At 35.1% G+C, this 27,552-nt stretch overlaps 1 protein-coding gene across 5 annotated transcripts in view; it reads left to right on the top strand.

Moving 5' to 3' along the window:
* The window catches only part of Kcnt2 (potassium sodium-activated channel subfamily T member 2), a 350,682-nt gene that overhangs the window by 158,731 nt on the left and 164,399 nt on the right, over positions 1–27,552 (top strand). For all 5 annotated transcript variants that reach the window (XR_005874014.1, XM_013115909.3, XM_040738287.1 and 2 more), the window contains exon 9: positions 27,020–27,200. Coding sequence is in view for 4 of the 5 variants with exons in the window: in XM_013115909.3 (XP_012971363.2) it covers positions 27,020–27,200 (181 nt within the window). In the remaining variant the exon portion in view is untranslated. The remainder of the gene's footprint in view (positions 1–27,019; positions 27,201–27,552) is intronic.

Raw genomic sequence — 27,552 nt, 5'->3', positions numbered from 1 at the left:
TCCTCCTCCTCCTTCTCTGGAAATTCTTAGTACAGTGTTTGTGTTCATGGTGTCTCCATCCCACGCTGCTAGAACCTAACCTATAGTCAAATGGCAAGGCACTTGGGGACAGGGCTCTGTTACAGGTCTAGTTTGCAAAATATAACTGAATGTGAAATTCAGCTATTAAATGAGATTAAACAAGAATGTTAGAATGTTGGATTAATCGTATATAGAGGTAGAGAATAGATGAATCAGAGGTCATGAAAAAGCAGACAAGCAGAATAAAGCTTTGAGGAAAGGTGAATTTTTAAAACTATGGAAATGAAAACATATGGCTAATTATCACTGCCTTTCATGTAATTTTGGTCATTAGTTCTCAGTTTAATCTTGAGATTCATCTTATATACAAATTGGAGACTGGAATAATGTGTGTGTAACTGTGGTGATGGCATGACTAAGATGTGGAGAATTTTAAGTACCATTCTTCAGTGTTGGAGAGGCTGGAAGCATGAGCACTAAATCCTTCCAAGTAACAAGAGTCTTAAGGTGCCTTCTTTAAAGTACATGAGACCTTAAATACAAGTGTTTGGCTAAGATAAATGGTCTGTGTGGATACTTATATGCTGATAAAGACTCATTTTAAACTAAATGTTTTGATCAATCATGGAGGATGGGAAATGGAAACCAAAAAAGTACCATCTAATAAAAAATGTAAGGATTAAAAATGTACAATTCAAAATGTATATGAAAGTAGTTGTTTTCTAGATAAAATAAAAACAAATTCCCATGAACAATAAAGTAAAAAAAAGAAACCATAATAGTTTAAATGAGGCTAAACTTTAAAATAAAATGAGTCATGCCTCAGATATCCACAAATGTATATTTTTTCTAAAAAGAAATTATCTGACAGTTTTTAAAAAATCAATGATTTTTATAAGAATTAAAGATGTATTAAAATCCTAAAGCATGTTTGAAAGATAACATGAAAACTCAAACCAAAGAGGAGGACTGAAGGTATATATACTTATTCATTTTTATCATAATTTTATGTTTCTTCTGTGTCTCTGGTGGGAAAAAATAAAACAAAGAAGAGTTAATGAAGAAAATGTAAGTAAAGCAGAGATAAGCCCAAAAGCAGGTTGCTTTTCTAGGTAGGTCGCACAGGGAAGGGCTAAATATGTAGGATTTTAATTAGGAAATAAGCAACACCTTGTGAACAAAGCATATTTCTGGGGAAAGCCTGTTCAAGATGAAGAGGCATCAGTGCAAACACTTGTATTTCTTATATTTTTTGCAGAATGTGCTTCAGCAGATGTCATATAAAAGGGCTCTGACTGCTCTGTGCAACATAGGCTATAGGAAGAGAAGGGCAAAGTCAGAAATTCTGACTGGAAGGCTGCTGTGGGATTCCAGGAAAGAGGTCCTGGAGTCTTGACCTGGAACAATAGCAAAAAGGAGGGCTGTCAGTTGATTTGGCATGCATCTTAAAGATTGATGTGATGTAGATATGATGAATTAGATGCAGGACATGAGAAGGAAGGAAAGTGAATTGGAAGTTAGTGTTCTGAGAAAGTGAAAATGAAAGGTGATTTTTACAAAAACAGAAAACTGGATACGACCCTAAAGGGAAGGAGACATAGACCCTTCCTTGTGCCGCAAGTGCCTTTGAGAAATTCAATGGGAGATTATAAATGAACATGGGATTACAAGATGGAGTTGAAGCCCTGGGATACATGTGCAGACACGGCATGTGTTATTCAATAAGTGCTAGTTAATGTCAAAGGATAAGAAGAGAGAACCTAGGCATGTCTGTGATCCAACCACAAGCAGGCAACAAGGCCTGTGTTAGATGAAGACACGATTTGTAAGAATGACTTTCATTTACCTATAGAACCTCAAACTTGGCTATTAAATGTACAAAATAAAAATAAATAAAACACCAAATTTCTGAAGGGTAATACAGCAGATTTTTATGAAGTGCTGCATTACTAAAATGGATCTGATTTTTTTTATTTCCCACTTTTGCAAACAGAGCCCTTTCTATACTATCTAGCCCAGATGGTTGTCTATTTTAAACTGTACTCAATGTCAGTTTTTATAGAGCACTTTTATTATCATCAAAGCATTTTCCTACCATCCACCATACAGATCCTGGCTGAATTCATACATCCTTAAAAAAAAACATTGTTTTTCTCTTTCAAGTTTCTTCTTAAATTTTCATCCTTTCTTTCCCTTCTTAATTCCTTTGTTACCCAGCTTCTTAAATTGGACACTTTTCTTATTTTGGAGTGATTATGTTTTAATTATTATTTATTTTTTTGCTCTGTGTGTGTGTGTGTGTGTGTGTGTGTGTGTGTGTTATCCATCCAGGTCCTAATATTTGCATATCAATCACTCTTACCTATTCTCCAGCAACTGAGCTGTTTCTTAGAATCCTTATATTTGAACATTTTCAGGGCTATTCTCATAATTTCCCAGCTGAAAATTCTGTATGTATTTCACAGCACTTTACCACCTCCTTGCCCATAACTGTTGCTATCTTGTTGTAAAGTATGTGCCTTGGGAACTTGGGAAGTTTCACTTCAGCACTGTCTCTTTTCTATAATGCATTACGCAATCTGATTTAACTATCTTATAACCTAGGTTCCATTAACTTTCACCAGCACTCTTCTTGTTTTGCTTAATAATCCAGTTTCAAGGAGTCACTCAAATGTGGGTTTTTTGTTTGTTTTTTATGATTGCCATTACCAAATTGAATTACATTTATTATAAACTTTTGTCTTTATGTGCAAAGTTTTTGGTATTTATTTTTAGATCCTTGATTTGCTAGCAAATTGATTTTAGGATGTTCTAAATATCTCATTTGAATTTCATATGAGCTGGTTCCTGCTAGTGTACACCAACTGTGAAGGTGAAAAGAAAATACTTTCAATTCATTACTTTATAATTATCTTTTATATTGACCATAGAGAACACTCAGTTTGTTTTTTTTTTTCCCTTCATGCAAAATATACCCTAAATGGTATAACTTTTCTCCATGGGACTTTTGGGTTTTTGTTTGTTTGCTTTTCTCTGAATCTGTTGCATTTTTTAAGTACAAATTCAAACATAGCCCCCAGTGATTAGCAACCACAAAGACCAAGGGAATCCACATAAAAGCATGTGTAAACCATAATGTAGCATTCAAACAGACAGCAGCCTTTTTACTGCCATAATTTAGGGAAAATGTCAAGAGTTTCACGGAAAAGACTTCCTTTTTTCTAGCAATTTATTTCTCAGTGGCTGGAAATATGTACAGCTATGTAGAGGATGATCCATTTCAGAAATGAGGTAGATTTAATGGGATCCTGTCTATTCACTGTACTTTTCTGGCTATTCGCTGTATTTTGATGGGTATAGTTTAAAAGAATATATTCTCTGAGTCTTGATTTGCTTTCTTTTTTAACAAGTGGAGATAAAACAGTATTATATAAGCATTCTCCAAAGAACTGAGGCAGCTTTTACAAAATAGTAGCTTAAATTTTAGTGTTTGAAACTTTAATACATGTGTGTAAGTTATTTTGATCATGCCCTTGCTCAAATGCCTCCCTGTAATACCTCTGTGGACTCCATACCCACCATGCCATCACCACCACACAAGTTTCCCTTCTAAATTCTTATTTTACATAAAAATAATACCCTCTCTATTACTGTTAATACTGCTGATATGCAAATGGAAATCCATTGAGACATAGAAAAATATCATCAAAGACAACTGACTCTCCATCCCACAGCAGCCATCCACTCAGTAGCTCCTATAGCTCCATCATGTAGACCAATCTCTAACCATGGTGACATTTTGACAAGCATGATATTGTGGAGTTCTAATGCAGGTACCTATAGTACCTTTGAATTCATGAGTGTAAAGATCATGCCATGTGTAGAAGACACATCTCTGCTTCCCATCTTTTTACCCTCTCTTCTAAAATGATCCCTGAGTCTTGGATGGGAATAGGTTGACATAGAACACTCATCAACAGCTGAGCACACAGAGTCACTTAGTAGCGACCTCAGGAAGAAGTCCCTGGTCAAGTTTGAGAGCATCACAATCTATGGGTGTAAACACAAATATTTATGTGTGTATACATCAGGATAGATGAAGCAATAAAATATAAGTAAAATGAAAGTAGAGACAGACAATGCTGGAAATAAGGCAGTTTTCAAACAGACATGTATTTGCTTTCATCAAATGAGAAAAACAAATCTGTATGTAGGGATTCAGTATAAACCTGATATGAAGCTTCTTATCATCTAAGATGAAGGAAATACGTCGTTTTTCTTAGCTGTTATTTCCAAAACAAGATATACTTGTTAGTACACTGAGTTAGTACCAAACCAATGCTGTAGAAATCCATATTCTCATTCTACTTGCATAATTATTTTAAAAGATTATATATAATAGTGCAATGTAGAGGAATGGCATGTCCTATCATAATTTTTAATATTTTTGAGATTGTGATTATATCATCCCCATTTACTTTCCTCCATCCCACTCTTCCCATGGAACACCTTGTTATTTTTTCTCTTTTTATTAATTTATTTTTATACATTCTAATCCCAGGTGCCCCTCCCTCCTCTTCTCCCATTTCTTCCACTCCCCTCTCTTCCCATCTGATCCACATAGAGGGCAAGTCCTCCTATATGAAGTCTACTAAGTCTGTCCCATCATCTAGTTGAGATAGGACCAAGGTACCTTTCCACTCCCACACCCCTGTATCTAGTCTAGGCATAATATCTCTCCATGTAGAATGGGCTCCACTAAGTCAGTTTGCATGTTAGTGTTAGGTTTTCAACCCATTGCCAGAGGTCTCACATGTTGTCCCAGTCATACCATTGCCACCCATATTTAGGTAGCCTAGTTCGGTCTTATGCAGATTTCCCATTTATGAGACCTGAGTCAGTGATCACTCACGAGCTCAGGTCAGCTGATTCTGTGGTTTTCCCCATCATGGTCTTGACTCATTTGTTCATACTTTTGCTCCACCCTCACTTTGATTGTACTCCAGGAGCTAGGCTCATTGGTTAGTTGTGGGTTTCTGCATCTGCTTCCATCTGTTTCTGCAAGAGGGTTCTAGCTTCTCTGGGGTTATGGACTGTAGGTTACATATATTTTGCATTATTTTTGGTATCCACTTATGAGTGAGTACATACTATATTTGTCTTTCTGGTTTGGATCCACTTATGAGTGAGTACATACTATATTTGTCTTTCTGGTTTTGGGTTACCAAACTTAGGATGCTTTTTTTCTAGTTCTGCCCATTTATCTGTGAATTCTAGAATGCCATTGTTTCTTAACACTGTTTCTTACACTATTGTGCAAATATACCACATTTTCTTTATCTATTCTTCAGTTGAGGGGAATCTAGGCTGCTTCCAAGATCTTGTTATTCACCTTGTTATTTTTTAACTCTATGGCATATATATATGCCATATGTCAGCTCTCTGTTGTCTCCATTTATTTGTCCATAGTAGACATTTTTATACCATAATATATCTTTATTCTTTCAGAATTTCATATATGCATACAATGATTTTGGTTATATTTCTGTCCTTAACTCTTTTTTTAATCTTTATTGATGACACTCTGGAAATATTTCCGAGTTTGCAAAATATGTGCAAGCTAAAATATAATCAGTTAGAAAAAAAGGAGGGACAAAAATGAACCAGTGACTTTTTAAAATCTTTATTTCAGTTACAAATGAAACAATAGTAAAAGATAATTTGTGGACTTTTCTCCCTGCAGTATTGGTCATAATTTTAGATGAGCTACAAATATTGAAAACATATCTGGAGCTTTTTAGATTTTGTTTTAAGTTGAGATGCGTGGGTTTTGGTAGGCTGTAAGAAGACTGATGTTTATTATCGTTTTCTCTTGCATGTCATAAAATACATTGTAGGCACATTTTTCACTTAGGAAGATAGCAAAGCTTAGATAAATTTCTACAACCTTTTTTGAGACAAAGTCTAGCCCTCAAATTTATTTTGCAATCCATGATGACCTTGTACTTGTTTCAGCCTGTCTCCAGAATGCTAGCATTATAGACACATGCCACCACACCTAGTATATTTATTTTCTTTTGAACATTATCCTAGTTAATTAGTAGTTAAATAGCTGTTACTTATTCAGGTCACTGGATTGTAAAGTCCCTTCTGGTTACAGCACAGGTTTTAGAACTCAGCGCCTTACATAAGTGTTCTACAATAAGGTGGTTCCTCCTTTATTAATTTTTCTCTTCAGCGACAACATGTCTACTGATAAAAAAATGAAATCTGATAATTTTTCCATTTTTCTACAGCCTCAAAGTTGGTAGAATTAGCAAAAAAATGTATTCTTACCCCTACAGCTTATGAGGAGAGAGACCTTTCACCAAATCATTGACTTTTTCAGTAAACACAAAAGTTGGACAGACCAACTTGGGTATTCCAGACAGTTTCTCTGGATCTTCCAATATTATCAAAGTTGTGTAACACTGCAACATTGATGGCCAGTGAAAATCAAGGACAATGCCATAAGGATAATGTCTGAAAACAGAATTTAGAACTTACAGTTATCTACTTTTAAAAAATAATAGAGAAGTAGCGCATTGATCAGGTACATCTAAATTTCAGGACATGTTCACTTTGCTTTGTTAAATATATTTCACATGTGAAATATTTAAATTGATAACTAAAGTCTATATATCTTATTTATTATAGTTAGGATTAAATGATTAAGATATGGGAATGCTTTGTCATATTTTCTAAAATTAATATGATAGCAACATTGTTTACTAAGTCACTCTTGGCACAAATTACGATTTCCAGTAAATTGCTTCAGTTTGGAGTATGTTGTTCTTCTGAAATTGTTCTTTGAACAAATAGCATTGATCAGGAAAATTATTAGATTTTCCAGAGGAAATGGATTCTTTAACTTGGTGACCATAGGTGTTTACTTATTTGACCTTATTTTACACAGTTAAGGCTCAAATGACCCAGCTGGTACTTTTTAAGCTTCATCATTACAGAAGGCTACTCTTGTAGACTGAGGAAGTATCTGTGAACAATATCCTAGGAAATGGATGCATAACCACTATTCATAAATTAGAAATCAGGACTTTTACATCTGATTTAAGCAGAGAGTATTATGAAAGCAAACACCCATTTTTCTGCCAGTTCGTTATTGATAGACATATTGGAATATTTTCATTTTATTTTTTTAAATTTCATTTTACATTCCACTCAAAGTTCTTTCTCAAATCCATCCTCCTGCTCCACTTGCCTCCCCCCAGCCCACACACCATCTACTCTTACCAACAGGTATGGGTTCACATGTTTAGCCTATAAAGCCTGGCACATTAAATTGGTGCAGGACCAAGCCCTTCCTTCCTGCATTAAGGCTGAACATGGTTTCCACCCATAGGGAATGGGCACCAACAAGCTAGCTCATGTACTAGGAATAGATCCTATTTCCACTGCCAAGGATCCCTCAAATGGCCCAAGATTTACAACTGTCTCTCACTTATGGAGGACATAGTTCACTCCCATAGAGGTTCCAAAGCTGTTTGATGGGAGATGCCATTGCGTAAATTTGTCTCTTATTTGTTGTTGAGTAAAGCACTGTTGGCCAATAGGGAAGCAAGATAGGTGGGACTAAGAATCGAAGAGGATTCTAGGAAAGAGAAACAGGCAGTCATGATGTAGCCGCCATAGGAATAATGGGTCCGGACCCCTTTCTCCAGTAAGAGAAATACTTAGATTAACAATTATGGGGTAAATACTTAAGTCAGATGTAGCCAATAAGAAACCAAGAAAATGGCCAACAGCTTCATAATTAATATTGTCTCCTTTGTGTTCATTTGGGACTGATGCAGCTCTGGAACCAGGCTGGCGGGAAGTGGTTCCAGAGCTGCATCAGTCCCAAATGAACACAAAGGAGACAATATTAATTATTGAAATCAAACTTCTGATGACAACCAGAAATTGTGTGTGTGTGTGTGTGTGTGTAAGTGCATATATGAATGTCAGAGGACAAGTTGCAGGATTTTGTTCTTGTCTTCCAACACGTGTGCCCTGAGGATTGAACTTTACTTGTCAGGCTTGGCCCTTCAAATACTTGACGATTTTGATGGTCCTATTATTTTTTTTCGGTCTTTTATTTTCTTTATTTTGTATTTAATTTCTTTTTTATACAATATGTACTTTAAGTCACCTTTTCCTCTCTCCCCAATTCCAACCAGATTTGTCCTACTTCCTTAAATACCCAACTTCATTCTCTGTCTCTCAAAATGAAACAAGGCAAAACCCACAGAACAAAAATGAAGATTAAAAAAACAAACAGAAAAGCAATTGGAAATAAATGCCAATACAAAACTAAAGGCCATACTAAAACTGCTGAGTTTTTTTTTCTGTTGGACAATAACCTTTGAGCATGCTTCTTGTCCTGGAATGTGATTGATATACTCAGTGCCACGCTATTGGATAATACTGATTTTCCCATTTTCAGTGTGTATCAATTGTAAATAGCTTCTTGGTTAGGGATGAGACCCCATATCATCTTCCCCCTCTCAGTGTGGGACCTAGACTGCCCCAAATCTCTTCTGTTTTCTGTCACAGTCTCTGTGAGTTCATGTATGTCTGGAAGACACCATTTTCTTGGAGTCATCCACCACTGCTGCTTCTTATAATCATCTGCCTTTTCTTCTTCATAGGTCCCTGGACCTTGAGAGAAGGGATTTGATGACAATAACCTGTTTAGGGCTCAGTGCTTCAAAGTCTCTCTTTCTCTGCACATTGTATGGTTCTGTGTTTCCATATTAGTTACAATCTTCTGCAAGAAGAAGCATTTTAGACAAGGGTTGAGCCAGGCATGAGTCTTATCCCAGTGTGCCCACTGGGGATCCATTGTAGTGAGTGTTTCTGTGGGTCTGCTGGTGGCACAAAGGAATGAAGTTGGGCTAGAAGGAAAGCTAAAGAGGGCACTGATATTATTTTATTTCTAACAAACGTAAATGTGAACTTCTTTTTAAACATGAAAGAGCAAATAATGACATGTAAGCTAGTGATTTGGAATGCTCTTGCCTATTCGCTTTATTTTTAAGAACTGAACCCACTATGTAAAATAAATTAATACATAATATGAAAATAAATTCTGGAGAGGCAAGGGCTCACAACTTAGAAAATGCTTTAGGATTGAATTTAGTAGCTTCACTGAATCCATTATTTCCTCTGGGCAGAGCTGTAGTTTCACTTGGATGATTTGTTGGACAGTCTTAAAAGTGATTTTCAGCTCAAGACCAACAGTTCAGCATAAATATAGCCATGGCTTTGGGCAACTGTAACCACTCCGGGCATCAGATGACCTTTATTGCTGAGTTCAAACAGCACAAGAAGGAGTCTAGGCTCTCACTCTAGGCTCTTAATTTGTGCTTTCATCATTCAGGATAATAAAAATTCTTTACGGATTTATGTAAAGTCATGTATTCTGAGTCTGTGCTTGCTGATTTACATATTGGCTCATTCTGTTTGGTTGGAGACTTGGTTTTAGTGCTCTAGTGACAAATTGCAAAATTTAGGTTTTTTTAAATTAACCTTTATTTTTATGTTATATTTGTCAGTGTTCTGCCTTCATATATGCCTGCGCATTAAGTGCATGCAGTCCCTGCAGAGGTGAGAAGAGAGCTTTGCATTTCCCTAGAATTTGAATTACAGATGTTGCAGCCTACCATGTAGGTGCTGGGAATGGAACCCTGATCCTCCAGAAGAGCAGTCAGTTCCCTTAACCATTGAGTTATCTCTACATTCCTTAAATTTTAGTTTAATGTAAGCTTCCTCTGGATTTTCTTTTCACCCAACAGAAATTGTTTTGAACATGTCATGATATTGTTTTCATAATCTAAGAGATTTATTTAAGTAACAGCTAGGCAGGCAGTGTTAAAAGGAAACCTCAGAGCAGCCTTTGCACGTTTTGTATTTGTTTTTGAACATCAATTCTTAAGAAAGGCTAATATAGCTCTCTAAAACTATTAAGTTTTCCCAGTCTTCTATTAGTGGAAGAAAAACAGCAGTATTTAGAAAGTTTCTGAAACTAAAGGAAGATTTGTTCCTTTCGTCACTCCTAGTATTAATGTAAGAAAAGTTTAAATGATGAAATAATTATGTGTGGGTAAGAAGCATGAGCATTAATATGAGGATACCATTCAGACAACTCAAACATACATATTTTCACAAATATTTCATATGCATATCCACCATTCGAATTGTACTCCATATATGCACACACATAAATCCTATATGTACATACCTACACACATGTAATCCATTTTTATATCTACACATATTCCATGTGTACATACTCTGTATATAAATTTATACATACTCCAAACATGTATACACAGTCACATAAAATGACACATTCTCTCCATATATGCATACTCCATACACACACTTCATATGTATAGAAACTACACATACACACACACACACACACACACACACACACACACACACACACTGGATAAAAGTACACCACATAATATCATGCATAGACACATAGGTTCACTCTTTTTATGCACTGAAGATATCTTCCCCTAGAATGTTTCATTACATTGTGCTGTTTCTCTTGGGTAGGTTCACCTAAGACTATCTCATTGCATAGTATAAAAGATATCACGAGTAGTTTTATCTGACTATATCAGCATGGGTATTATTGCATTCTCTCATCATAACTTAAAATTTAGGCGTATGATGTTAGCATGCAAAAGTCTTCTACTAGGAACGATTATCGGGCTATTGTCAGATTCAGGCATTAGTATATCACAAGAATCCCTGACAATTAACATGGGGGAAATTAGAAACATTCTTCAAAACATATTGTTGGCAGGAAAATATGTTTGTGTACTTCTGCCCTTCCATTATTGGATTATAAGGACATGGTGAGCGCAGCTGTCTAACCCTGTGGGGGAGTGGTGCCCTGTGTCTAGAGAACTTTTAACTTTCCAACCTGTTTTTACTTAATGAAATTCTGTCACCTGATTTCACAAGCAAGTTGCTTGAACCTACATTTAGCCCATGCTTACACTTTAATTGGTAAAAATTGCTCCTCGAGTATGGTTTTAGTCACACATGGCAAGAAAGAGGACACAGATATTTTCATTGTATTAAAGCAGCTTACTTCTTGTGTAAGTTTTGATTTCTTTGTATGTTTTGCAATAATCATGTTGAAGCTTCATTTTTTTCTTCTCTGTTGGAATTTGGAAATGTCTACCAGAGGACCTGACAGTTATGAAAAGATAATTTCATCACATCAATTTCTGGTGCTTTAATCACAACCTTTATGTTCAAATATTCCAGTGATATTTTATCTTAGATTCTTTAAAACAATAAGCCTAAGAAAGGCATTCCTCCTAGCCAAATTGTTCATATCTATAAATGGACAAGTATTGCCTCTTCTTTTGGGCAGCTCAGATATACAGTGGTCATTATTGACACTACATGTCAATATTTCACAGATTTTTTTCCTGCTAACCATCATGTCACAGCATCTACTTTGGCTCTTGATAATCAACTGTAAACTCATATCATTTGTGATAACAGGCTGGTGAGAAGTTTATGTGTCCCTTCTGGGTGTGTTCCAACCCATCCATCCAAGGCAACTAAGCTGCCCTTTAAGAAGAAAAAACTGAAAGGTGTCTGTATATTTAATTCTCATCATAATTATCCCATGCCTCTTGAGATGTGTAAAAACAAATCATTAATTTGTTATAAGGTACTTACACAATTTCCCTATGAATTATTACCTACATTCTTGATTTGTTTTCTTTGGGACCTAGTTTGACTTTTTAGGTTGTCATTGTGATTTTTTTCTCCATGTTTTTACTTCTTCCATTACGTTAACTGCATCCCTCTCTAGCATGTTCTACTTCCATTTGTACAGTCTGAAGTTTATTTTTTCTGTGAAATAAATCTCTTTCACTGAAGCCAGGCACACTCAAGTTGGTCAAATTTAAGTACCACAGATTACTATAACATTGGAATACTTCTTTGTATATTTATTATATTTTCATGAAATTGTTTTTGCAAATTAACCTTACTGTTTCTGATACTAGGGAAACAGATAATGCTGAATGTTTTATGGTTCACAATGGAGGAAAATTAAAATTGCAAGTGATTGCATTCCAACATCGGGAGAGAACAATAATAAAAGTTTTACAGAAATGAAAAAATAATTGCCTTGATTAATAGGAATGTAAGGTGACAGTTAATGTACCAACTTTTCCTACTGTGATTTACAAGATATCTCATTTCAAACAATAAAATAAATGTAATAGCTTTCCTGGTTGCAAACAGAATCCATGTTTACCTCTTAAAGAATCAATTATGTCATCTTAGAGAGCTCAGAGGCAAATTTGTTTGACTCTTGTTTATGCTTTCTCATTGTCATGAACTGTAATGATCTATGTTTTAATGTTTTTTACTTAGTGTAATTGACTTCAGTCATTATTCTATCCTAGCCTTTTCTTTGTCTTCTGCAAAACTTACACTGGAAAACATCTCCACCAAAGACTAAGAAACTTTTCCTACTATTTTATGTGTCAGCATGCACTAATGATCAATGCTATATACAACGGGAGAAACACAAAACAGCAGAATGCTATAGAGTGACTATCACCCACCCTCGCCACCACGAACATGTATTTTGTCTCTTTGTATTATTAATAGTAATGTCCCATAAGCATTTGGGCATGGTTTCATAGAATGCTTGCTGGTTCTTATCATTTTGCTTAAAATAATATTTAATGATGGGGACACATTGCAATTGAATATAATTTTGTTAAAGGAACATATTTTTCAGTACACACAGTAGACAATATGGAATCCATTTAATTGAAGTTTATAATGTAGAAAAATATTAACATTTTTGTTATGCATAGTCTATAACATTAGACAATTTCCACCTTACATTCCAACTAAATGAGTGAAACCAAAAAGTAGCTTATCAAAAAAAGTTACGATATTGGAGCCAGTGTTATAGGGCAGTGAAAAAGAGTATGGTTGCCTATCATGCACAATGCCTTGGTTCAATCCCTAACAATCACCTCTCTTCAAAACAATAAAAACAAACGAAACTAGTGGGAAAAATAACAAATTAAGGAGATGAGACACTAAATAGAAGAATGGTTCCCAAAATATTTATAAAGAATTGAGTGTTCTTTTTATATTCGATTCTATATATAGAAGTTGTCAAAAAAGTCATTTTTCTGCTGTATTTACTGCACAAAACTTAGTTTTCTTACAATTGATGTTTGCATAGGTGTGTGATAGGTTTTTTGTTTGTTTATTTGTTTTGTTTTGTTTTTAACCAAAATCACACTTAATGGTATTAACAGTATTCTATTTACAAAACTATGGGGTTTTACATTTTTGATGAGTTCCAATCCTGAGTTCTCCTCCCCAAGCCGTTACTAAATTTATGGATTAATGTTTTCTATGGTCCGAGCCCTGTACAAATATGTCCTGTTCTTCAAGTTTCCATGTGAATTGGACCACACAGGTTCTGTGCTGACTTAGTGTATAGTGTACATGGTGGACTAGTGTTAATGCTCTATACTTTGTGAAATATGACCACCATTAATAAACAGCACAGAATGATGAGTGAGAACTATGGATTCTTGTGGACCTGTGAAGAGGAATGCCAAACTCTAGGAATTTTTTTAGGTACAATGAAACTGATGTTAAGAATAGAAACACAGTATGTGAAATATGACATTTTAATATGCTTCTTTTGATCCTTTCAAACAATAATACAGATGAAAAACTATATACTCGGGGCCTTAGAGTATCACTATTAAATTCATTTTTATTAGTATGAATTACACTTACCATTTATTTTGTGTATATGTGTGTTCAGGAACACACCAGGGCATATGTTTGCAGGAGCCGACTACCTGTGGATCCCAGAGATGGAACTTTGGTCATAGGGCTGTCAGCACACATAATAGCCTACTGAGCCATTTTGCTGGCTTGAATTATGCTTCAGGAATGATTAATCCAGTGCCATTTAGTACTGGATATGCACAATGGTATAAAGTATGCAAGTAACTTTGGAATATGTAATTCTAAAATATTTACAAAGCACAAACTATGGACCATTATTGTGCAGTTTAGTTCACAACGCCCAAATCATTTGAGTTAATATTTGGTGGAATTAATTTGAACTGGCTAATCCTGAAAAGAAAGAGATACAATTAATTCCATCAAACATTAATTCATTAAAATATGACAAGTCTTCTGAAGAAAATAAGTGTTTACATGCGATGTTAGCACAAGTCTTTAATCCGAGCATTCAGGAGGCAGAGGAAGGTGAATCTCTAAATTCAAGGACCACCTGGTCTACAGAGCAAGTTCCAGGACAGACAAGGCTACACAGAGAAACCTTGTCTCAAAAAACAAAAACCATACCAAAAAAAAAACAATATTAAAGGAACCTAACAAAAAAGGTGTTTATATCAAGTATTGTCAGATGTATTTCAATGTGCATGTATCCATGATTCTTTTGAATGGCTATGGTCATTGTAACACGGAACAAGACACCAAGTTATTCCATCAAACAAGGCACTACTCTGATGTTGAAATTTTTACCCAGAATCATGGTGAATCATTTCCCCCTTTCTGATTTACCAGGAATTCATTGTCATTTTCTGTAAATGATGGCAGTGAACCATCTAAAGGTCAACTATGATTGCACTTGTCAATAGTTAATGATTATGTGTCTACCTTGCAAATTACTCAACTCTGTTCTCACTTCGAAACCTTCTTCATTCTTGCCGCTGTTTCCACAGCTGAGGGGAATAGAAGTACTAAGGAAGGAATTGGCAAGCTTAAAGCGAGTCATTAACTCAAGGATAGTTCTATTTATTTATTTGCCTAAATCTTTACTGGATGATTATCTGCTCAGTCACTGATAAGGTGTGTGATTGATGCTCTGTACTGGTATCACCAGGCTTGCCCACTGTTCACAGTGGACTTTTACAAAACATATCTTGATCCCAAACTGTTACTATTTTCAAAAAAATACATAGAACTCACAATATTAGCAAAACAATCACGTTCACCACTTCCCACTATTCATTAACTATAGACTTATATTATGAATTTATATTAGTGAATTTTAAAAAGAAATATTTAAAAAACTGTAATGTTATACTAAAAATACCTCCAGTTAGTGTTTCACAAGGATAACTTACAAACTCTGAATTGTGTACTATTTTGCAATCTTAAACATTATATATTTCTGTTTGTTTTATATGAATGAAACTTTAGGAAATCTAACAGAAAATTAATTGTAAAACATTTATTGTTTGCATTACTTCCAGCTATCTGCAGTTAGCAATCTATAAGTCACCTATAAAACTTTCCATCAGTTTTTTAGTCATCTTATGTAATGATTTCTGTTTGTTGGTTTTAAGGTGAAAGTTTGAGAAAAAAAATTCTACTCCAAGATCTTGGAGTTGAATACACTCTTTGTCTAGTCACACTATGTTAAAACTTGATTTTTAATTTCTAATTTCCTTGAACAGTGAAATAAACATACAAAGCACACATATACACAAGCTACAAGGAAAAATAATTCTTGACAGTGGTTTAAATTTGTCAGTCTACTAATTGGATTGTAGCACATTAATGATGTCACTCTTACCAGTTCTTTTATCTCACTCATGTGAGAGAACAAAATAGATTATATTTCCACTGCTACCTCTTTTTCTGTAATATCTGACTTTATTCTCCATGGTAAATTTATCTCTTGTTACATAGAAAGCAGATACTGTGGGAAACTCACTAAAATTTTTAATTAATTTATTTTATATCCCAAGTAAGGTTTCAACTCCCTCGTCTCCCATGTCTCCCCCAACCTCTCCTCTGCCCCCCATTCACCCTCTCTCGTTTTTGTTCAGAGAGGAGCGTGGCATATCAAGATGTGACAATAGTAAGCACCTCCCCTTGTATTTAGGTTGGGCAAGGCAATGTAGTATGAGGAATAGGTTCCCAAGCTCCAACCAAAATAATAGGGACAGTGCCTGCTCCAATGTTTGGAGTCCCACAAATAGACCAAGCTGTGCAATTACCACATATATGAGCTCTCAAAAGAGTCACAACCCATAGGTTGGTAACCACTGGCTTACTATTAATAATAATTATTATTAAAGAAATAATCAGCAAATTTATTTTTACAGTTATGGCACAACTTTGTAATTAGATAATCATTGTTTTACTGTCTTTATCTTTGTTTATGATGTGTGTGTTTGAATATGTTCATGAGTGTGAGGCAAGAAATCATCCTCCATCTCCTCTTGGCTTCCCACTTTGTTTGAAACATAGTCTCCTCTTGGTCACTTCTGCACACATCAGACTAATAGATCCTTGCACTTCTAGAAAGTCTTCAACGTATACCTCCTATTTCCTAGGAAGCAGTTCACAGAAAAACTGTGAATTAAGATGCATGTCCCAATGTGTCTGATTCTTATATGAGTTCCACGATTGCAAGTTAGGTCATCAAGCTTACAAAGGGAGAGCCTCATCACCACTCTGGTACCTACTTTTTTATTATTATGAAACACAAATTGATTTATGATACCTACTGGTTTTATATAAATGATTTTTATTTAAAATTTAATAGTACAAAATTATAAGTATATATGTTCACTTTAATCTTTACTAAATCAATATAAATTAATATAATTTTATGTATAATAAATAAACAAAAGATTAACTAAAGAAGGTTGATATGCTTTGTATTTTACACTGTAAATTATTTAAAAATTTTAAGCAAATAATAGAGACCACTGAAACTTTGTGAAAATTAAATAGGCTGTAATGAGAAATAGCTACTCAGTCACAGAACAATATTAAGTTTGAATTACAGACAATGCAAAGTTAAGGTGATTAAAAATATTCACTACAGATATTATTAATAAAAAACTGCTCTGTAAATTCTTCAGCTACCTCAAGCTATGAATGTAATTAAAGGTTTTAACCTATGCTTAACTGATTGAAAAATTCTATCTTTTTAATTAAAGGCAAATAGAATATTTTTATTATGAATATGTGGTGTTTGAGCACAGGCTTTTTATCAGGAAATCTATATATCTCATTCGCCTCTTCTGCATGCAGATGTACAATAACCAAACTCATAAAATTTGATGAGAGAATTGCAGTTTTTTGGTTAATAATGGCTGCACTGTATCTATGTATGAAGAGATAGTTATCTATATTAAAATATATTTTCATCATCTAGTAGTTCCAAATCCTTTTAAGCATGTTGTAAAATTCAGAGTTCTAGGTAAAATAAGTAATGCACAAATTCAGTATTAAAAAGTTCAGTATTACATTTTGCATATACTGTAATAAGAACTATTTCCTGTTTTCAGTGATACAATTGTATTGGCCTGAAAAACTATTTGTGGTACAGATAATTGACCATTTTTAGTATCCTTCAGGCAGTTTCTTGATGCCTTTCTACAACCAGATGAATTATTATTAATACATCTATAATCTGTGCTTAATTTGATATATTAGCTCACAAATGAACAAATTACCTCTGTTTCTCAAAATAATCTTGTGTTGTCTGTGTGCAGAATTCCTCAGCCCCATTAACACATCCATATGCTGTGTTACCCATGGTGGCTGTTTCTAACAGGGATCAGGAAATGAGACGATGTGGTTGTTACACAATCAGAGTAGTTTAGCATCTGGCATTTTCCTAAACTTCCTGACTTGACATAGCTTTTGGAAAAAAAGAACTTAGAACAAGTAAATTTTCAAAATAATTATTAAGATAGTATGAGTTTTGAAAGGTTTTTTTAAATCATAGTATTGTGCTCTTACATTAGAATTTGATAGGCTTGTGTCATTTTCTGCAAATTTCTTCAAACTTATCCTAATTCTTCCAGAAAATCAAAGATGTACAACACACACACACACACACACACACACACACACCACATACACACAAACTCCTTGAAGTGAGAGGGAGCATCACTCCTTGCAGTGAGAGGGAGGATAACCGGTGAGAGACAGGAAAAAAGAGTTACAACGAAGTGTAGATTATCGGTCACTAGAGGGACACCATGCATAATATTGGTAGTTATTTCTTTTTCTATAAAATATTAAGTAAACATTTCCCTGACTATGATAGTACCTGCTAGTCTGGGTGATAAAATTCAGTATTGTTGTATTCATTACCAGGGACATAATTAGGACATATATATTAGTTTATTTAGTCATTCAAATACTTGTAAACTATGTCAGCGATATGCTAAATTCAGATGCTTCTTGAACTAATTCATGTTCCTTTGTTTATTCATTTGCTTTTTAGTTTTATTTATACAATTTAGATATAAATTATTATATGCAAAAATAAGTTTAATTCAGATAAATATATTTACAAAATTTTATTTGCTATGTTATATATGTGAATTTTATAAGTTTATTATTAAATTTTGTGTGCACTATAATAAAAGTTGTTTCTAGTGTTAAAATTGTTTGTATATACATGCATATATCAATGAATATATAATCATATACATGCTTACTCTTCTCTTTTAGCAAGGTATTGTATGGTACAACCTGGACTCAAACACATGATAGCTGAGGATGACATTCAAGTCCTGGTCCTCTTGGCTCCACTTTCCCACTGCTGAAATTACAAGCATGCACTATCATGCCCAGAATTATTTAAGTATTTTTAAATAAAGCAATGCAAAAATTACAAGTAATCATTGGTCAGGATAATGAAGACATATGTCTTTGCTCATAGTTCTTAATTATCTCATATGATGACAAGTATTTGTAAATATTGATAGATTTATAGACTATTATAGGAAACTGTCTTATTCTTAAGATGTTCTCATTCTATAAAAAATGCATACATTCAATACAACTATTTAATGAGTTTGACATAGGTGAGTACCCATGACTCTTAAACTACAATATCTATCATTTCCACGTTGCTTGTATTTTCTTTGTGATTTTTAAAGATAAGTTTTATTGAATTATTCTTTAAATATTTCATAGATACAATTTGCATTCTAATTACTGTTGCCTTGACCAGTTCTCATCTTCCACTCATGTTTATTATCATATATATGTCCTTCCATATTTTGAGGTCTACTAATATTAGCCATGACATTCTGTGTGACTCTGGGTTTAGAACTTCTTGCTGGAACCTGGTCTGCTCATAAGTGGGTATATAACTAAGCACGATGTGATTTCTAAACTCTGTAAATAGACACTATCTAAGCAAGGATGGCTGGGACCCCTTAGTTGCCTCCCTCTGTAACAAACGGTGAACTATTGACAAACCCAGACTTACAGAACCATTACAAACAGCCATGGATACTTGAGATTAAGACTATTACTTTTCCGACTTTAGTCACACACTAACATGCGGGTCTGACTTTCATGGTATCAACTCTAAGGCATCACTCATGGCTTACAATAGCGCATCCCCACTTTTCTATGTGGTCACCTAGGGTTTCAAAAAAGAGCTCACAATGTCTGTTAAGGCACAGAATACCACAATTCTAAGAAAGCTTTGTAGTTCAGTAACAATATGAAACCGTGACATCAAATATGTACAAATTATTTTTGTGCATACATTTTAAAATGGACAAATTGAGGGCTAAAAAGAATAGTGGGTGACATTTTGTAGTATCGATAATCAGAGATCGGTTTTAATGTGTCTTTAACAACAATACAACATTCTTAAATAACACAAGAATTCTTATTAGATAGTAATTACTCATGGAAATTGAACAATGTGCAATTGCACTATTCCCAGGTCAAAGAAGAAATAAAGAAAGAAATTAAAGACTTCTTAGAATTCAATGAAAATGAAGACACAACATACTGAATCTTATGAGATACTTTGAAAGCAGTACTAACAGGAAAGTTCATAGCAAAAAGTGCTCTCATGAAGAAACAGGAGAATAGTCACACTAGAGAATTAACAGAACACTTGAAAGCTCTAGAACCAAAAGAAGCAAAGTCACTTTGGAGGAGTAGACCCCAGGCAATAATCAAACTGAGGCTGAAATTAATAAATTTGAAAGAAAGGAAATTATATAAAGAATCACTGTAACAAAGAGTTGATTCTTTGAGAAAATCAACAAGATATACAAACCTTTATCCAAACTATCCATAAGTGGGAGAGAGAAGATGCAAATTAACAAAATCAGGAATGAAAAGGGGGACATAACAACGGGAACTTAGGAAATCTGAAAAATCTTCAGGTCATACTTTGAAAACCTGTACTCCACAAAATTCAAAAATCTAAAGGAAATGGACAATTTTCTGGATACATATAACTTACCAAAACTAAATCAAGAAAAGATAAGCAATTTAAAAGCACCTATAACCCTTAATGAAATAGAAGCAATCATCAAAGGTCTCCCAACCAAAAAAAGCATAGGCCCAGATGGCTTCACTGCAGAATTCTACCAGAAATTCAAAGATGTGTTAACACCAATCCTCCTCAAAATGTTCCACTCAATAGAAGCAGAAGGTTCATTGCCAAACTCTTTTTGTGAGGCTACAATAAGCTTGGCACCCAACCCATACAAAGACACAACTAAGAAAGAGAATTACAGACCAATATTGCTAATGAACATTTATGCAAGTTTACTCAATAAAATACTGGCAAATAAAATCTAAGACATGGAGGGCCTCACCCTCCCTGTGGATCAGAGTGGGAGGAGAGGAGGGAGAGGGAGCTGGGATTGGCATGTGAAACAAGATTGGTTCTAACTTAAATTTTAAAAAGAAAGAAAAAAAGAAGACACCAGATATATCATCCACCATAATCAAGAAGGCTTCATCCCAGGAATACTATATAGAGCCAATAAATGGGCTGAGAAAGATATCAGACAAACATCACCCTTTACAATATCCACAAACAGCATAAAATATCTTGGGGCAATGCTGACCAAACAAGTGAAAGATCTGTATAGCAAGAACTTTGAATCTTTAAAGAAAGAAATTAAAGAAGATACCAGAAAACAGAAAGGGCTACCATGCTCTTGGATAGGTAGAATCAACATAGCAATCTTGCCAAAAGCAGTCTACAGATTCAATACAACCCCATCAAAATCCCAGCACAATTCTTCACAGACCTTGAAAGAACAATAATCAACTTTGAATGGAAAAACAAAGACCCAGGATAACCAAAACAGCCCTGCACACTAAAGAAACTTCTGGGTGCATCACCATCTCTGACTTTAAGTTCTATTATAGAGCTCTACTCCTGAAAACACCTTTGCATTGACACAAAAATTGACAGATAGACTAATGGAATCAAATTGAAAACCCTGATATTAACCCACACACCTACAAACACTTGATTTTTGACAAAGAAGCTAAACTTATTCAGTGGAAAAAAGAAAGCATCTTCAACAAATGTTGCTGGCATAACTGAATGCTGGCATGTAGAAGACTGCAGATAGATCCATGTCTATTGCCATGCACAAAACTTAAGTCCAAATGCATGAAACACCTCAACGTAAATCCAGCCATACTGAGCCTCTTAGAAGAGAAAGTGTGAGGTACCCTTGAATGAATTCTTACAGGAGACCACTTCCTAAACATAATGCCAGTAGCACAGACACTGAGATTGACAATCAATAAATGGGATCTCCTGAAACTGAGAAGCTTCTGTAAAGCAAAAGACACAGTCAACAAGGAAAAAAAGACAGCTCACAGAATGGGAAAAGATATTTACAAACCCCACATCTGACAGAGATCTGATCTCCAAAATTTACAAAAACTCAAGAATCAAGTCTCCTAAAACCAAAGGATGCAATTAAAAAGTGGGGTACAGAACTAAATAGAGAATTCTCAATAGAAGAGTCTAAAATGGCTGATAGACAATTAAGAAAATGCTCAACATCTTTAACCATCAGGGAAATGTAAATCAAAACAATTCTGATACACCATCTCATTCCTGTCAGAATGACTAAAATAAAACACACCAATGACAATTTATGCTGGAGAGGTTGTATAGAAAGGGAAACACTCCTCCACTGTTGTTGATAGTGCCAAGTCATACAGACACTTTGGAAATCAGTATGGAGATTCCTCAGGAAAACCAGAATCATTCTAACAAAAGATTCAGCAACTCCACTCTTAGGCATATACCCAAAAGGTGCACATTCATACAACAAGGATGTCTGTTCCACTATGTTCATAGCAGCATTATTTGTAGTAGCCAGAACTTGCGACTCAAAGTTCCTAAACAGAGTTTGTAGATCAATTTAGAGACATTGAATGGAAATAATCGCTTGTTTGCAGAGACAGAAAAAGTAAATCAAGGCTATTCTTGAGTGTCCAGTAAAAGTAAATCAAATTTATTTTAAGTATTCTGCATCTCATTGTTTTTCCTTCTCTTTGATCTGTGAGGCTGAACTGTTTTTCTTTTTTTTTTTTCATTTTTTCTTTTAATTTTAAATAGTTTGTTTTACATGTCAATCCCAGTTCCCTCTCCCTCCCCTCCTCCCGCACTCCCCTTCCCCCCCACCCTCCCACCCTATTGCCAAATCCTTCCACATAGGGGATATCTAGAGTCTGTCATTTTACTCTGGGTAGGGTCCAGGCACTCCCCTAAGAGCCCAGGCTGAGAGAGCATCCCTCTTTGTGCTATAGGCACACGAAGACTGTTTGTATACCAGGGATAGACACTGATCCACAGCTCAGGGCCCCATAGGTTGCCCAGGCCTTCTTGCTGACACTCACATTTGGGGGGGTCCAGTTCAGTCCCATGCTGGCCTCCCCACTGTCGGTCTGGGGTCCAAGAGCTCTCCCCTGTTCAGATCAGCTGTCTCTGCTGGTTTTGCCAGCCCATTCTTTGCCAATTTGCTCATCACTCCTCTCTCTCTGTCACTGGGTTCCTTGGGTTCAGTTCAGTGATTAATTGTGTGTTTGCCTCTGCTTCCATCAGTCACAGGATGAAGGCTCCCGGATGGTTATAGGCATCAAGTTCATTATCAGGAATGGGCATTCGAGGTGGTCTCTCCACTATTGCTTAGCTTGCCAATTGGTGTTATCCCTTTAGATCTCCTTTTGTTGTCTTATTGCTGTAGCTAGAACTTCAAGTACAATATTGAAGAGATATGGAGAGAGTGGACAGCCTTGTCTTGTTCCTAATTTTAGAGGAATTGCTTTGAGTTTCTCTCCATTTAGTTTGATGTTAGCTGTTGGTTTACTGTATATTGCTTTTATTATATTCAGGTACGTTCCTGTTATCCCTGATCTCTCTAGGACCTTTATCATGAAGGGGTGCTGGATTTTGTCAAAGGATTTTTCAGCATCTAGTGAGATGATCATGTGGTTTTTCTTTCGCAGATTATTAATATGGTGGATTACATTGATAGATTTTCTAATGTTGAACCATCCCTGCATTCCTGGGATGAAGCCTACTTGATCATGGTGGATGATTTTTCTGATGTGTTCTTGAATCCGGTTTGCGAGTATTTTATTGAGTATTTTTGCATCAGTGTTCATGAGGGAAATTGGTCTATAGTTCTCTTTCTTAGTTGTGTCTTTGTGTGGTTTGGGTATCAAGGTAATTGTTGCCTCGTAGAAAGAGTTTGGCAGTGAGCCTCCTGCTTCTATTGTGTGGAAATTTAATATTACAGAAAACAATTTTTAAAAATAAAAATGGATCAATAAGTGTGACATTCATCTTAGATGAAAAGAACATCTCTGAAAAACAGCCAGAATGTGAATTTCTTTAATTTTCCTTTCAATCATTGCTTTACTTCTTCGTGGCTTATGTGAGCCAAACTCTCTGTTCAAACACAGAAGCTGAAATGTCTGTCCAAAAGTATACATTGAGTTTTAACACATTTTCAGAAGCATAATTTACACATCATCAAATTCACTCATCTGAAGTGTAAATTCAGTCATGTTTTAACATATTTACTAAGTTTTCCAGCAATCACTACAATCTATTTTTAGAATATTTCCATCCTCACACCCCACTGTCAGGCAAGGTAGCCACTGCTCTGCTTTCTGTCTCCTCTCTGGGGATTGCCCACAAACACAATCATGTGTTCCTTCCATCTGATTTCTCTCCTTCTGCTACTTTCAATTTGTGCTTGTAACTTCTCTCAATATTTGATTCCTCTTCTCCCTCCTTTTCCTTCTCCATACCTTCTCCTTTCCCTTTACTTCCTGCACGGTACTTTTAATCATACTACTCTACTTGTGCTATTGAGAATGGGTAATTTGCAAGATGCCTGATTTCATTTCTTGATTCTCAGTGCTTGAGCATTCCATGTCAAGGATCCATAATGTCCATGTCTGATCAGAGTGTACTCTCCACTTCAGATTTGTTGTCATGTCCTCACATGGTGAGATGTAAGAGGAAACCTAGATAATTCTCCTAGTATTTATAAAGTCACTGTTCCTATTTAGAAGGTCTGTGCTCATGACGACCTGTGTAAAGGTTTAGTTGTGTAAAACTATTACATTAGACATTTAGGTTTCAACCTAAATTTTTGTTTGAACACATTCCCATCTATGTTGTTTTCCTCAAGTAGGAACAGTTAACAAAACAACGAAACACATTTCATTACAGCAGTAGTGCTAAAAGTCTTAACATATGAACAATTAAGTTCAAAACCTGATTAAGACAAGCGATATTAAATCCTTTGGCTCAAGGATAGTTGGCTAAAACTCTGTATCAAAGGTTATAGATACAATGAGCAAGGACTAGTTCTTAATGCCTTTGGAAGTTTCACCCAAATGGCTTTTCTGGTCACAGCCTACACAGGACACTTCACAGATGAGAGTGTTGGAGCACTAACTCTCCCAGGTATTGTGTGATTCTTTCTCTCTAGTTGTGTTGTTGGAGGCAGCTTCATCAAGTCTTTACTAGGCAGTATCACAGCAGGTGCTTTCCTTATCTATCCCAATCCTAAGGCTGTGTTATTTTTGGCTTTCAGTAGTCAGGGTGGTTTCCAAGATCACTGGAATGACTTCAGGGTCCTTCTTCTATTGTGTAGATGAATAGCAAGCACCCAGCGTCCCTTTTCACACTAATCTCCTACACTTGGTGTTTTCTCATGAGAACCATTTTTTTCCCAATCTACCAGGATGATGGAGGCTTTTCTGAGGCAAGTCATGCTATTTCCCTTTATTCTATCCAAAGATAGAATTCCCTATAAATTATATTTTTAAACAGTTTTTCTCTTCCATGATTTTAGTATATAATCTGAAAATGGCATGAAACACCCCCAAATACTTAGAGATTGCTGCTCGCAATGATTCTAGTTTATCACTCTTAAATTCTGTCTTTCCTAAAGTCATGGACTTAATGTAGTCAAGTTATGCTGCTGTGTTACAAGTGCAACTTTTCCTCTGCTTTCCAGTAAAACATCCATTTCTTACCTTCAACTCATTAGGATCATCTTCATTATATAATGTTCAATTAACCTTCTACTGACTCATTCCGTAATCTTCTGCCACAATTCGGTTTTCCTTTACCTGGAGAGTGCTGCCCTAAGCAACACATTCAATACGATACAGTACTATTGTCCATGTTCCCAGTTTTCCAGCCATTATCCATTTGCCTTTCCCAAAGCTGATTCATCATCTATAGGCATTCACTAAGTCAAAACCCTGTTGATCCATTCTTGTAAAACTGAAGAGGAATGAATAATTTATAAGTTACATAAAGTTTGTTTCTAACAGATTCAAATGAGAAGATGTTACAAAATTAAGTTCTGTTCCAATTGGTGTCCAATGAGGGCCTTCTCTCTAATTCTAAGACAGTGACTTTTTGCTATCTTATCACAAGGCAGACTGTAGAATGACTGAACATATTTATGTATTCATCTTCAGTCCTTTTATGAGATTGACTACCCACCTGTCTGAGGACACTACCTTCATGATTTTCCATCTCCCAGAGACTCTACATTATAATACTTATATATAAACTGGAATATCCTTCTTCAAATCAATTTTTTGCATACTGAATTTAACGTTGCAAATTTATTATTACTCTTCATTATGCACAATATATTTATCATTCATTGTCTTTTAATTTTTATTTTATAATTGAGAAATGGTACTATATCTAATGCTAGTTTAATAATTCTAATTTGTGGTTATAATCTATCATTTCGAGTTTCTACATTGTATCTTTTTAAATATTACTTTCTTACTGTAGAAGTTTGTCTTATACTGTAAGCTCCTGTTTGAGAGACATTTGTATGTTAATTTGGTGTATGGCTGTATGGCAGGATACATGTGACTGAATTATTTACAATGAACAAAAGAGAAATTCGTTGTATCACAGTTCTAAAATCTGGTAAGTCCATCATAAAAGTGTTCAAAGTTGCCTGGGGTCTTGTCATCCCATTGCAAAATTCTGGGAGCACAGCATAAGGTTGTTTGTAAAAAAGAAAAATTACACACAATATGGTAAATTATGCCCCCAACAGCAAAGATCTTTCCACAATAATGACAGCAATCCATTTCATGAGATGCGGCCTCAATACTCTTTAAAGGTCCAACCCCTCTCTGTATTGTTAGAATAGTCAATGAATATCAACTAGAATTTTGGCAGCAACAATGTTCAAACTATATGATACATTTATAGTTAACAGTTTTCTGTAGATGTGCACACATATATTGACTAAACTTTATTTTTCCTAGATTTAACAATTTGCTTGTGATAGACTTAGAAATTTCTGCTTTTTATTCATTTGTTTGTTTTGTCTTAACATGCATTTAATATCTCTGGGAGTTGTCTGTTGTGGCTAACACTTTCGGCTATTAAGAAAAATAAAACTATATCTAATTAGTGCAGTCAAATCCTTCAAAGTTATGTTTTTGTGAGGAAAATTGCATATCAATAGGCCAATTATAAAATGTCTCTATGAAATGTTTTTGGTTTTTAAAGAAAAACAATGAAAAATAATGTGTGCAATTTGTGAGTTTTAATATTAATGTATATCTGCTCTTTTAGCATTTGTGGAATTCAGCATCTGGAACGAATTGGCAAGAAACTCAATCTCTTTGACTCCCTTTATTTCTGCATTGTGACATTTTCTACTGTGGGCTTTGGGGATGTCACTCCTGAAACATGGTCCTCCAAGCTTTTTGTTGTTGCTATGATCTGCGTTGCCCTTGTGGTACTCCCCATACAGGTAAACAGAACCTAGTTAACCTTTGTAGGTCAGTGTGAAGCCATGTAAAACTGAAACTTCTCTATTGATGAAAAATCACCTGATTGATTATTTAATACTAATATTGTGCTACGAACAGTTTAATGTATTGCTTGTGTTATTTCAGTAATGTCTTCTTAAATTTTAGTCGACACATTTGTCCTCCAAGTCACAAGTGATAGACTCAATTATTCAACATGTTTTCTTTTAACTATAGATTATCTGACATTACTGATTATGATTTAATGAATTAAATTTGAGAAATAAAAAAGAGACATAAATTGAGGTAGGTTAGAAACTAATTTCTCACAGGGCAGTGGCTGCATACACCATT

Source organism: Mesocricetus auratus, unplaced genomic scaffold, assembly GCF_017639785.1.
Source record: "Mesocricetus auratus isolate SY011 unplaced genomic scaffold, BCM_Maur_2.0 Super-Scaffold_100676, whole genome shotgun sequence".
NCBI classification, from domain to species: Eukaryota; Metazoa; Chordata; class Mammalia; order Rodentia; family Cricetidae; genus Mesocricetus; species Mesocricetus auratus.
This window is presented reverse-complemented; position numbering and strand designations above follow the sequence as displayed.